The 13742-nt window shown below is 46.8% G+C and overlaps 3 protein-coding genes across 3 annotated transcripts; 2 read left to right on the forward strand and 1 right to left on the reverse strand.

Annotated features, from left to right (window-relative positions):
- The first annotated feature begins 151 nt into the window (after positions 1–151).
- M431DRAFT_527725 (hypothetical protein) lies at positions 152–4706 on the forward strand. Its single transcript, XM_024920716.1, has 5 exons — positions 152–641; positions 717–912; positions 979–1104; positions 1159–4208; positions 4245–4706. Exons 1-5 carry the CDS (start codon positions 309–311, stop codon positions 4644–4646), a joined length of 4107 nt encoding a protein of 1368 aa, XP_024778838.1. The 5' UTR covers positions 152–308; the 3' UTR covers positions 4647–4706.
- Positions 4707–4817: 111 nt separating this feature from the next.
- M431DRAFT_504119 (hypothetical protein) lies at positions 4818–6343 on the reverse strand. Its single transcript, XM_024918415.1, has one exon. It carries the CDS (start codon positions 6048–6050, stop codon positions 5112–5114), a length of 939 nt encoding a protein of 312 aa, XP_024778839.1. The 5' UTR covers positions 6051–6343; the 3' UTR covers positions 4818–5111.
- Positions 6344–8801: 2458 nt separating this feature from the next.
- On the forward strand, positions 8802–12458 carry M431DRAFT_527727 (carbohydrate-binding module family 32 protein). The gene is made up of 4 exons (XM_024920717.1): positions 8802–8931; positions 9009–10745; positions 10801–11088; positions 11151–12458. Exons 1-4 carry the CDS (start codon positions 8920–8922, stop codon positions 12351–12353), a joined length of 3240 nt encoding a protein of 1079 aa, XP_024778840.1. The 5' UTR covers positions 8802–8919; the 3' UTR covers positions 12354–12458.
- Positions 12459–13742: the final 1284 nt, after the last annotated feature.

The raw sequence follows: 13742 nt of genomic DNA on the forward strand, positions 1-13742 counted from the left end.
TAAATGCGGAGGCGAAGTGATCCTTCCAGCGAGTGACGATGAAATCTTGGCGCTAGCCCATCACCTCGAAAGGCAGCCTGAAAGCTACATGTATGCAGAGACCGGACAAACGCGTGGCGAGCATTTTCAAACTCAATACTACCAAAAATCATCCAAGGTTGATCTTCTGATGTAAATGGGATATTTGGCGCGCACCCAAGATTATTTTGTTGAACCTTTGATGCTGCAGCCACGGATGGGCGAGCCACACATTCCACGAGCTATTCTCACGAAAGTCGCGGTAGACTGCGCTCGACATCTCTCATTAAATGCATGTAAAAATGGCGACAACCAGCCATCTTCAAGCGATGACTCCTGAACAAAAAGCAATCACCAATGCCAAATCGCTTTTCGAGCAGCTAAACAATGGAGACCAGTTGTTCCAAAGCTGTGTTAGCCAGACAACAAGCATCTCTCAGCTCATAAAATACGTTGATGAAGAGCAGCACAAACACAAGAACAAGGCTTCATCAAGGCTGCTAGAGCAATTCCAGCGAAATACAGAAGGGCTTCAGTCGCTCTCTTCTATAATAGAACTTGCAGTACAGGTCAAAGCAGATTGTTTTTGTCCACTATGGGCTCCAGTGAAGCTTATTCTCCAGGTAAGAGAGCCTGGCGATGGGATGAATATTTGTTATGGTGAGAATGCATGTACTAATGTGACGGCAAAATGACAGATATCTAAATCCCACTCACATGTTGTGCATCACATCATAGCCATGGTGGAAGTTTTGACAGAGAATATGTCGCGCATGGAGCTTTACCAGAACTTGCAGAGAGATCCAAACATGCAAACAGAATTGCTTCAAATCTTTAATGATGTGGCAGGTTTTTGTGTCGAATCTCTTGCATTCTTCCAACGCCGCACTTCGGGTACGTAGACGTGCTGAAGTCAATAGAGCACCGCTATCGGACTAACTTGCTAATGTGAGCGACAAGTTCGAGTATGGAAACTGATGACTAGCCCTCCAAAAGAAAGCTTTCAGAGGTCTATTGACCAGCTGAAGTCTCATATTCAAGGCGTGCACAATACTGCTGTTGCTATTGAACTTGCTAAACAAGACGGTACATGCTTAATCGTGTTAACTCACTGATTTCTACTACTAATAGTTCTTATAGAGTATCGCCGGGAACAAGAGCGACTAAGGATAATCAGCTCCCTCGGAGCGGCAAACATGAGGGAAGCGCATCAGAGAAAGCTCCAAGCCAAAGTGCCAAATACCTGTGAATGGATACTTTCACATCCCATCTTTGTTCAGTGGGATACGTCTGAAAGCAAAGATGCGGCTGACCGCTTCCTATTCATTTCAGGAAAAAGCGGATGTGGTAAAAGCATTCTTGCGTCCTCTATTACTGAAGCGTTGAAGCGACAAGGAAAGCAAACGATGTACTTTTACTTCTCTGGCCTTGAAAGAAGTCAACAGGATGCTGATAATCTGGTGCGATGGTATTTACTCGATGCCCTGCGGCTGACATCGGATGAAACAGTGCAAAGTAATATAAAATCTCTCTTTTCGAAGGGCGATCCCACGTCACTTGATCTTTGGGGAGCATTTGGCACCATCATGGCCGAATCTGAAACATCGATGTACCTCGTGATTGACGGAATTGATGAATGCCGGGATTCGATTGGGGACCTATTCGCGCGCCTTCATGATATCATAAGCCGTTCTATTTACCTTAAGATTGTTTTACTCGGCAGATCCCATGTGTTTGAAGAAAAGACTTCAACTCATTGGATTCGCGTCACCAATGAGCTCCTCCATGCAGATCTCAAAGCCTTCATCACAACCGAAACACAAAAGAATGAGCTTTTAAAACAACCAAACATTCAGAAAATGATCATAGATGGACTTCTAGAGAAGGCTGACGGCATGTTTCTTTGGGCACAGTTATCAATTAATGAGCTGTGTAGGGCATACAGTCTGGATGACATCAAGCGGATACTACAGCGATTACCATCCGGGATTGAAAATACATATGACCGGATTTTACACGAGATTATTATATCAAATGGGGAAACGGGACTAGAGCCCACCAAAAATATCTTAGGACTTCTTGTTGCCTCTGGGAGGACTTTAGAGCTGAAAGAGCTTCAGCACGCGTATGCCATTGCATCTCGAATGCGCCGACCTGAGTATGAAAGAGATGATCTAGACGCATACAAAGGTCCCAATCCTGAGAAAATGTTTTTACGAGCCTGTCGAGGATTGATTGACATTGACAATGGCAAGATCAGGCTTGTCCATTTGACAGCAAAGGAGTATTTGACAAGAGCCGCGACACTGTGGAATTCACAAATTTCAATATTACGAATCGAGTTGTCAGAGTCCCACGAGTTATTTGGCAATATATGTGTCGAGAGCATCAATAACAACGGATTTGAGTGGTTTCACAAACGAGAAGGCCTATTTATGTCGAAGGATCTCGACTACCCACCGCTTTTCTCCTACGCATTCAGGTTCATTACATATCATTTCAACAGGATGAAGGATCCCAGCCCAGAGACCATATCTCGAATCAAGCAATTTGCTACTTCGCACCTTGTTTCCTGGTTCGAAATGCTCATCGTCGCCTGCTTCATGGATGGGTCCATGGCCGTGACGATGCAAGAATTTTGGGAAGCTGTTGACTGGCTTACTGATGACCCATTCAATGTCATAATCTCGTTGGGCACTATGAAAGAACAGTTTCGGATGATATACCAAGCACATGCTGGGAATTACTGGCAGTTTCAACGAGTGCGCCTTTTGGGCGAATTCTTCAGTTTTGTCGAAGAAGACGATTCGAACGCTTCTCGCTCGGCGGCCAACCATAAACAAAAAGGCAAAATTGTGAACAGAAAAGTTCAGCAGTTAACACAAGACAATCTGTCTCAAGTTATTCAGTTGTTAGCAGATCATCACACACTACCATTGTCGAAACAATCCGACTTGATGTCCCAGCTTGGGCAAATATTTCGCAGACATGGATACATAAAAGAGTTATTGAGTCCATTTGACATGCTGTTTCGTCTATTCAAGAGCAAGATGAATAGTTTTCCAACCATTGTCCTTATCGGATTTGGCGGACTGTGCAGGCCGCTCAAACGGCCTGAGAATGCCCTTGAGATATTCAACATGGTCCTGACTAGGCTGGGTGATGACGATGAAAAAATGAAGTACCAAGTCTGGGAACTCATCGGCTATACCAATGGCGATATTCATGACTACGAGGCAGCTTTTCATGCGCACCAAATCGCTTGGATTGGACGCCACAGTTTACTTGGACCCAAGCACAGGAAGACAGCGAATAGTGTGCATTGGATGGGATATGCGTGTTATAAGCAGAAAAAATATGCTGAAGCAGAGCAGTATCTACGTCAAACTCTATCGCTACGTAAAGAGCTTCATGGGCTGAAACATGAGGATACAGCAACTACCATTTATTGGCTAGGGTCTTCGCGCTATCAACAAGGCGATTATACTGAAGCAGAGGAACACTTCCGCCAAGCCGCATCAGTACGCAGAAAATTGGCTGGGAATAAAGATAAAGAGACGGCGATGAGCGTGCATTGGATCGGACTTTCTCTCTATAGGCAGCAGAAGTTTTCTGAAGCTGAGGGCCACTTTCGTCAGGCCGCTTCTATGAGAGCAGCCACTCTTGGAAAGAAAGACAAATCAACAGCGAGAAGCTTGTTTTGGCTGGGATACTCACTTTTAAGCCAAGCCAAGTATGCAGAAGCTGAAAGCCACTTCCGCAGGGCTGCAGCTATAAACGCGGCAGTTCTTGGTGATGATCGAGAAACCGCGGTCAGCCTAACCGCCCTTGGAGAGGCACTCTATCTTCAAAAAAGGTATACCAAGGCTGAAGAACAATTCCGCCGCAGTCAATTGATAATAGAGCAAAAGAACCTCGGGGGGAATGATACATATATTCTGACAAATCCATTGCTATTGAGGTTATCACTCTGCTCACAGCGCAAATTCAAAGACGCAGAGGACATTCTTCAATCAGGATTCAAGGTTCCCCCAGAACAAAGCTTTGGTATATCATTTGAAGCTACGTTATGGCTGGCTCGAGTCTTGTTCTACCAAGGGAAGCATGCCGAAGCTGAAAAGATTCTTGTCGCTTTATTCCCTAAAAGCTCTGGGAATTGTTGTGGCTCAGACAGGGACTACACACATACTGTTATACTTTTCTAGGGCAGATGTTTGAATGCACAGGCAAAATATAGCGAAGCGGAATCAGTAATGCGCCAGGTAATACTTGATGAATGCAATAAGTCGAGATCAAGACGGTCCAGCGTGGATGATGGATTCGAAGTTCTGAGAATGGTTGATGAATATGAGGACGATATTAGTGATAGAGTAGATTCTGAACTCTCAGAAGAAGATGAAGAAAATGATATAACAGAAGAAGACATTGCAGAACTGGATGCTGAAAATGAAGCAGGAGTCAACGAAGCGGAGGGTTTCGGGTTTGGCGAAGCATGGGAGTATTGTCATGTGTCCGGGATATTCGCGGAATATTTGGCCACTGGCCAACATCTTGAACGTGAAGGAAAACAAGTCGAAGCAGAATCGGTATTTTCTCTTTTGGCATTGCTGGAATGGAACATTATTTGAGAATGGATTTAAAGACATTTCTCTTGCAGATTAGTTAATACCCCATCAGTTCCATACTGCTCATCTTCTTAGTATACAGTTGAGCTATTGGCCCTTTTTACGCTGCCCAACCTTTTTAGTCCGTTCAACTTTTGTAAGTGCATTAAAGTCCCACGGAAAAAAAAATATTAGGCTTGTTTATATAGATTAGAAAAGTATCTAATCCGAGTATCGATATTTTATTGAACTAAAAGCAGTCAAGGATTCAATGTTGAAGCCCAGGGTATCATACATAAGTTAACACGCGAAATCCATGTCGTGTTGCAATGAGCCTCGCCATATCAAAGTCGGGTAGCCCTGCTGTCGACGAAAGTAAACTGGCTAGTCGAGCCAAGATAACCTCACCACGGCCGGTGGTGTCGTGATGTGAGATGTATATTCCCCTCCCAACATCCATCAGATCCCAACGTCCATCAGATGTCAATCTCACACTGCCACGCGAAACTCCACCTCACCTGTCTCTCCGTATAACTGAGTACGATCCTTCAACCACTGAAAGAGACAAGAGCCGCATGCGCTCCTCACACCAAAAGTGTTGAGCTCAATCAGCATACACTGTCCCGGAACCTCGTCATAGAGAACATCGAAAGTAAAACCCTGACTCCGAATAAATTTCTCCAGCGACTTATCATCATGAGCTTTCATGAATGCAATAATTTCCGCATGGACCTTTTGGATACCCCTAAAAATCCTTTGAGCCGCCCTTGTCATCACATCTTTGTCTTCGTTCGCAAAGATCCATGGCTTATGCCATTCGTATTGGCTGACGGCGGAAATATCCAGCGAGTTGGGAACGCAAAAGACGCGATATTCTCTTGCAGACTTCATTCCGTCATTAAATGGGAGAAAATAGACGAGGCCCACTTCATCATCACTGTTAAGAATATTCGTAAGAGCGCTCCAAGTTCTCAGCGACGTGGTGATGCGAAGTATAATGTCCTCAACGGAATGAATCGACCGCTGCCCTGGGTTTAACTGGGCACCATCCTTGGGAGAGCAGGCTCCAAAGCGCATCCAGAGCCCCTCAGGCGGAAACTTAAGGCCCTGAAAGGCAGGGTAGACATCATCTTCGAGGTCCTCGGCGTAGGATCGATTGAGCACACGCGTATGAATGGATGCGGCAGCAGCCTCGACCAGGATCTTCATTCGCGCACGAGAGAGCGAGACAACTTGAAGGTCGGAAATCGATATTCCCCGAGACTTCAATACCAACGGCAGCCAGATTTCATAGCTGTACGGTTTATTAGACGGGATCGGAAGATCTGGTGCATCCGCAGCGGTATGGAAGTTGGTATTAAAATTGACCGGGACACCCTTGTCCAGATCCTGCAGGACTTGCTGATAATCGACTACTTTGAGCTCCATTCTGCTTTTCTGCGTCGATGCCTGGCTAGCTAGCTGAATATATCGATTAAAGAAGAATGATGGCGTTGTTGGCTATGGCATTGTTGAACATGCGGATGAGCAGCACAAGTTTTATAAACATCAAGCGCGTGATGACAGCTTCCCTGCTCATCTGCTCAGGTAGGTCCAAGCCTGGTATTAAGCAGGAGATGCCGAGTGACTCGGGCGACAAGGTGCGTTGATATTAACTTCAGTAGCGCATGTGTCACTCTCGGAAACTTTTATTCTGCTGGACAGGATTTGCGCGCTCAAAAGGCAATTTCGAATAGAGTTTCAATTATTACTAGATTTGGCTGTGGTGGTCTGAATCTCTAGTAGCCATGATATATGACTCATCTTAGGGCAAAATATGACAACTGCCAAGCCCACGGTGATTCAAGGCAGTTTAACGTGTCAGCAGGGCGAGGCTTAGCGATGTGAGATTCCAACTACAAGGCTTTTCATGCGACGATAAGAACTCTTGAAATGGATGAACAGGAGAGAACGGAGGCGCGTCACGTTCACTCTCTCTGCCTGGCGCTACCTAGAGTGTCGTATTGGAATTCTTATCCTCTTTTTTAATTCGGTCGCAAAGGTTTACATGACCTGAGATTATCAGAAATGTTTCATTACAGTTGCTCATCAAAATCTTCATTACGTGCAACATCCGGTCACCAAACCGTCATGCGTGCACATGCAACTCTCACGAATGAGTGCAAAGAAAAAGGGCCCATCTCTTCGATGCGCACCCAACTCTATCATCAAAGATTAATGATTTACCCAGAATGCATCAGAACTTATTGATAGCGTGGCATTAACAATATCTGTATAGGCAAGATATTATGTTACTTTACTTTGAACAACTAACAATATGGTTGTTGCTCAAGTTTTCCAATGCTTTCTATCATGATGCTAGCAGCAGTGCGTAATATCTGGAATCAAATAAGACTAACAAGATCATATGAACGATATCTTTGCCAGAGATAGAGGAAACGCGGGCGATGTACATTTCCCACATCACACGACATTATAAGTCTATATGGCTATGAGGCCTCGTGAATCCGTTTATTTCAGTATTGAGACGGCCAAATTCAAGAGATGAAAGCGAGAGTAATATATCAGAATGTAGACATCTACACTACCCGCAGATTGCTCGGTTTTATTAATGTTACGACAATGGGAGTGTACGCCTATATTATACTGTCATCACTCTGTACATGTAAGTGGCTTTCTTAATGGACGTTAATAATGAGATAACTAATGATTATTCAATAAAAAGAGCCAAGACTTGCCATCAGCTCCAAGAGCGGGATCGGTTTTCGAATGACTCGCTGCGCCTAGTTTCCATGCTCATTTAAATGCTCACTCCTCAACTCTTCTATCTACTGAACGCGATTCCATTACTCTACAGCTGACAATGTTGATAAGCAAAGCAGAGATGCTAACCAAATCCATCAACTAAGTAAAATAGCCGCATAGCCAAGACGTTGAGCTGAATGATCCATCAACTCGGAACAGCCGACCGAAGTATGTACTCGTATAGAACGAAGTAAGCCTCAACTGGCGTCCCCATTGACTATAACAGCCAAGTGACGATGTAGTCGGGCCGGCATGGATAGGGGCTGATGCGCGGAACTGGAGAACAGGAAAATTTACCTGCATCGACGTTGAGATTCTAGACTTCGGTCACCATCTGCCGCGAATTTTCTGGGGCTCTCTCCACTCCATGTCTGGCAATCAGGCATTTTACAATGGAGTAAGCGTGCGTTGACAACTTTAGGGATGCTTCTGGCCCCGCCATTTACCAGCAGAAGAGTTCGCTCACTCTCCGCATCGAATGATCTCGAAGCATTACTGCCGATCACATTAATAGGATACAAATACCATGTACACACTCGCATTTCGCCTACACAAGGGGTTGCAAATGCTTCCACGAGTACACTGCGTTTCTAGTGTCCCAAACCCGGCAATCTCGGTATGGCTGTGGGCTAAGATCCAGCGAGCGCGTGCCTCGAGGACGGAACTTTTGCCGCGGCCTCACCGACGAGAACACGGATAGCGAGCCGTGGTGCCTTGACTTATGACCAGACTTTCACAACGGCCAGCTACAATAGCATGTCACTGTTCACCGAAACTAGGCCTTTGCATGCATTAGCTACTCCTTCTTATTACAAGTTCGCTCTCCTCCATTGCCTGATTCTCCTGGTGCCTTGTGGCGTAGCAGCGGTGGTGCTACGGCATTATCGGCCCTTTTCCCGGCTCATTGCCGTGTCTGGGGATACTTGTGGGGTAATTCCCAGCGGCCTGTCAATCCTGTGTCAACTGGTGAAAATTGATTGAGGCCGTGGAGACGGTACGTAATTAGCGTCAGGGCTTTGTTTGTCGATTCAGGACAAATGATGCTCAGAATGCAGGAGATCAGGTTTGGAAGACGGCTAAACGGAGTGACGACATGGTTGGGTCTAGCAGCCAAGTCGAGCTAACAGAAGACGATGATGAAAAAGTCGAATTTGGGGATGATGATCCTGACCAGGGCCGATGGTTGATCAGGTTTCTCCGTATTACAACCCCAGCCTTGCCCAGATCATGTCTTCCCCCTCTCCACACCCCGTTGCCAACAACCAGCCAGAAGCGGTGATCTGCGCGGAGAATTACCGACGTTGGAACTGGGAGCAAGTTAGGCTTAAATACCGGGCAGGATGCCGCATATCCAGTGCTTCGATGAAACCTCAGCTCGTGTCTGCATGCAATTGCGACACTCTGTAGTGGACATCTTAGACGCGACGTGTATTACCTCAGGTTGTTTCACTGGCATTGTGTCTGCTCGTGAAGCCAGTTGACGAGCTGCAAAATGCGGTCAACGGTGTGTACCCCTCCTGCCCTTACACGTATCATTTGCACTCAGCCAAACAGAATAATGCTAATTGTCTTCCCTTTCAGATTCTTTCAGGGACGGCGCTGTTGCCACTGCTTCAGCTTGTCCACCCTGCCTATGGCGCGACATCAAATGATCGCGTCTCAGAATGCCTGAGCAGAAATGGCGATTCGAGCACAGGAGTGAAGTTTAGCAAGAACGTCTACAAGACCGACTTTGCTGGAGTAACGTGGGACGAAGACAACTGGCTCCTCAGCACCACTCAATTGAAGCAGGGCGCGTTTGAGTCTCGAGGCTCCATTGCCAACGGCTATCTTGGCATCAACGTTGCCAGCGTCGGGCCCTTCTTTGAGCTTGATACTGAAGAGAATGGCGATGTCATCAGTGGCTGGCCCCTGTTTTCCAGGCGACAGTCGTTTGCAACTATCGCCGGTTTCTGGGACTCCCAGCCCGTTATGAACGGAACCAATTTCCCCTGGATCTCACAGTACGGCTCTGACACTGCCATCAGTGGTATTCCACACTGGAGTGGCCTCATCCTGGATCTTGGTGGTAACACCTACCTTGATGCAACAGTTGATAACCGAACCATCTCCAACTTCAGATCAACCTATGACTACAAGGCAGGAGTCCTGAGCTGGTCATACAAGTGGACTCCCAAGGGCAACAAAGGGAGTTTCGACATCTCATACCGCATCTTCGCCAACAAGCTCTATGTTAACCAGGCTGTTGTTGACTTGCAAGTCACTGCATCCAAGAATGTGGAAGCATCAATTGTCAACGTTCTCGACGGCTTCGCAGCAGTACGCACCGATTTTGTCGAATCAGGCGAGGATGGAAACGCCATCTTCTCAGCCGTGCGACCAAATGGTGTCGCCAATGTCACCGCCTACGTGTACGCCGATATCACCGGCTCTGGAGGTGTAGACTTGTCGAGCCGCAAGATTGTCCACAACAAGCCATACGTGCACACCAACGCATCTTCCATCGCACAGGCTGTTCCCGTTAAATTTTCAGCAGGACGTGCCGTGCGAGTGACCAAATTTGTTGGAGGTGCATCCTCTGATGCCTTCAAGAATCCCAAGCAGATCGCCAAGTCGGCAGCAGCAACGGCGCTGAAAAACGGATACTCCAAGTCTCTGAACTCCCATGTCACAGAATGGGCGAATGTCATGCCTGAGAGCTCCGTCGACAGCTTCGCCGATCCCAAGACTGGCAAGCTTCCTAACGACAACTACATCATTGATTCGGCCATTATTGCAGTCGTAAACACCTACTACCTGCTTCAAAACACAGTGGGCAAGAATGGTAGCAAGGCAGCCAACGGGGCCCCAGTTAACGTTGACAGCATTTCTGTCGGCGGGTTGACTTCTGACTCTTATGCCGGACAAGTCTTCTGGGATGCTGACCTCTGGATGCAGCCTGGTTTGCTTGCGGCGCATCCGGAAGCTGCTGAGAGGATCGTAAACTACCGCCTGGCAAGATACGGCCAGGCCAAGGAAAACGTCAAGACTTCTTACGCAGGCTCCCAGAACGAGACTTTCTTCTCTGCATCTGCCGCCGTGTTCCCGTGGACCAGTGGCCGCTATGGCAACTGCACTGCTACCGGCCCTTGCTGGGATTACGAGTACCATCTGAATGGAGATATCGGATTGGCTCTTGTCAACCAGTGGGTTGTGAACGGCGATACAAAAGACTTTGAGAAGAACCTCTTCCCTGTCTATGACTCCATTGCCCAGCTGTATGGCAACCTACTCAAGCCCAACAAAACGGCGTGGACATTGACCAACATGACTGACCCTGTAATTTGCCCCGTTCTTGTCTGCATTTCCTTTTTCTTTGGCTAACATGTAGTAGGACGAATACGCGAACCACGTCGACGCCGGTGGATACACCATGCCTCTCATTGCAGAGACTCTCCAGAATGCAAACACATTCCGCAAGCAGTTTGGCATTGAGCAGAACAAGACCTGGAATGAAATGGCATCAAATGCCTTAGTTCTTCGTGAAAATGGAGTCACCCTAGAGTTTACCACCATGAACGGCAGTGCAGTGGTCAAGCAAGCCGATGTGATTATGGTCACATTCCCTCTGTCTTACACGACCAACTACACTACTGAGGATGCCCTCAATGATCTCGACTATGTGAGCTTCAATGATTAAGCAAATGCCCATAATCAGCGAGCACGATGCTAACATTTATACAGTACGCCAACAAGCAGTCTCCAGATGGACCTGCCATGACCTACGCCTTCTTCTCCATTGTGGCTAATGAAATCTCACCATCAGGATGCTCGGCTTACACCTATGCTCAATACGCGTTCAAGCCCTACGTTCGCGCACCTTTCTACCAGCTCTCAGAGCAGATCATTGATGATTCCAGCATCAACGGCGGCACTCACCCGGCTTACCCATTCCTTACTGGCCACGGTGGTGCCAACCAGGTTGTTCTCTTCGGCTATCTCGGTCTCCGTCTGGTGCCCGATGACTTCATCCACATTGAGCCAAACCTGCCTCCTCAGATTCCTTATCTGAGATACAGAACCTTTTACTGGCGCGGCTGGCCTATCTCGGCTTGGTCCAACTATACTCACACAACTATCAGCCGTGCTAGCGGTGTTGCTCCGCTTGATGGAGCTGACCAACGCTTTGCTGGCAAGACCATCACCATTCACTCTGGACCTGAAGAAAGCCCTACGGCCTATCATTTGCCTGTCAAGGGCTCAGTCGTTGTTCCTAACAAGCAGATTGGCTCTCAACAAACGTACGCTGGCAACTTGGTGCAATGCCATGCTGCAAGCTCACCCAACGACTATGTACCTGGTCAATTCCCCATCGCGGCCGTGGATGGTGCTACCTCTACCAAGTGGCAGCCTGCCTCTGCTGACAAGTTGAGTTCTATTACTGTGTCTCTTGATCAAGAAGACGTTGGATCTCTGGTCTCGGGCTTCCATTTCGACTGGGCGCAGGCACCTCCCGTCAACGCCACCGTCATTTTCCACAACGAGGCCATCAGCGACCCAGCTACAGTGTTGAAGTCACAGAAGCACAATTCTAACTACAAGATTGTCTCCTCTTTGACCAACATCAAGCAGTCCAATCCATACGATATCAAGACCACTGACTTGAATGTCATCGCCATTCCCATTGGCAACACAACCAATGTCACTCTGTCACAGCCTGTTGCTGCTTCTCGATATGCGTCGCTGCTGATTGTTGGCAACCAAGGGCTCGATCATGCAGACGTCGTAGGAAAGAACGGCACTGGAGCCACTGTTGCAGAATGGGCCATCATTGGACACAGCAAAGGACACACAGGCGCACCTGGTCATCATGGCAAGAGAAAGCTGAACGTGCGTGCTGCCGCCGCAATGTCTGACCCAGACAGCTTTGCACGTCGCCGCCAATAGACGTATGATTGATGTAATTAGGATTGTATAATGATAAAGACTTTGTATGAATAGATTATTCGTTGTAGAGTAATCAATAATTTTACACAAATTTTAATGTCCCAGAATGTACATATTTGCGAAGCCAGTGCCGCAGGATGTTTGTTCCACAAAAAATGAAGCAAGTGGCCGAGGCAAAGCCGCTCCACGTCTTAATGTCGGAATTTATACGACAAAGACTTGGACTCGGCAGAATCGTAGTTCACACAACAGCTATTCGTCTTGTTTCTAATAAAAAAATTGAGTATGTGTAATTAAGGTATGACAAGGCAGTCACGTTCTTACCGCTCAGCTGGCATTGCCGTACAGACAGAAGAAATAATGGTGAGTGTGAGACTCACAGCTTGCATTGTTATGGATGGCGCTTCAAATTTGGGGTTTTATTTGCGAAAATGCGAGTATACACATTGTTCAAAGGTTGAGAAATGCACTCGGCCAAGTTCCATGATTTATATAGTTCATGTCATTATAAGCAGTCTTTCATTTCCATTCATCGTCAATACTACGATATCATGTCTCGAAACTCTACTCGGGACCGAATGGTCTGGGTATTTCCGAGCTCGTGTACGCTGAAACAAAGAATATGGAACCCAGTGTAACCCTCTCTTGCGAGACATCACATTTAGTGCGGAGGGGGAGGCTCCATTGTTAGTCATTATCGCGTTGCCCATGAATCTTGGATAATAACAGGCTTTTCTCTAAACTGCGGCTGTTCTTAGAGCTTGAGTAAATACAGATAACTTTTAGGCGCACATGGTTTAAACTGGACAAGTGGAAGATGCTACCACAGTAACCAGGATGGGTCTGCTTGGTGCCGCAACAAGCGAGTTTTTTTATTCCTACTTCCGAGACACAAAAGGAGAACGCCATCCGCCGAGCAATTCACGCATTCGGAAACAAAAAAAGCAACTGTTTGGTGGTTGCCAGGGCTTAAACTCGAGACCTTGACATTTCCGACAATTGACACTGACAGCACGCTAAATCCCAGCATGAGAGCGCCAACGAGGCAGTCAATGCCAGACAGGCCCAACTTAACGAGGATTTAAAATGGAGAAGGGGAACATAATTGAGCCTTATTTTAATACAGCTGTTCTATTCTTTATCCCACATATGAAAAACGAGAGTTACTCATTCATTCACCCAAGGTATCGATCGGCTTCCAGAGCCTAAGAATATTATAACCTGAGTTACAGACAGTCCAGCTATAAGTGCTGTGACATAAGAATACAGATTAAGATGGTGTACAAATGAAGCCATATGATTCGTGTCTACCGATATACTGACTACAAATACTCATAACAAGGATAATATATACTCGTCGCATAACATGTACATCAAACGAGCCAAGGC

Source organism: Trichoderma harzianum (assembly GCF_003025095.1).
Source record: "Trichoderma harzianum CBS 226.95 unplaced genomic scaffold M431scaffold_2, whole genome shotgun sequence".
Taxonomy (NCBI): domain Eukaryota; kingdom Fungi; phylum Ascomycota; class Sordariomycetes; order Hypocreales; family Hypocreaceae; genus Trichoderma; species Trichoderma harzianum.

Coding starts and splice junctions, on each gene's coding strand:
- M431DRAFT_527725 (XM_024920716.1), top strand. CDS start 309: ATGCATGTAAAAATGGCGACAACCAGCCATCTTCAAGCGATGACTCCT. Junction 642..716: donor CAGTGAAGCTTATTCTCCAG/GTAAGAGAGCCT, acceptor GCAAAATGACAG/ATATCTAAATCCCACTCACA. Junction 1,105..1,158: donor TGAACTTGCTAAACAAGACG/GTACATGCTTAA, acceptor TAGTTCTTATAG/AGTATCGCCGGGAACAAGAG.
- M431DRAFT_504119 (XM_024918415.1), bottom strand. CDS start 6,050: ATGGAGCTCAAAGTAGTCGATTATCAGCAAGTCCTGCAGGATCTGGAC.
- M431DRAFT_527727 (XM_024920717.1), top strand. Junction 10,746..10,800: donor TGACCAACATGACTGACCCT/GTAATTTGCCCC, acceptor AACATGTAGTAG/GACGAATACGCGAACCACGT. Junction 11,089..11,150: donor CCCTCAATGATCTCGACTAT/GTGAGCTTCAAT, acceptor ACATTTATACAG/TACGCCAACAAGCAGTCTCC.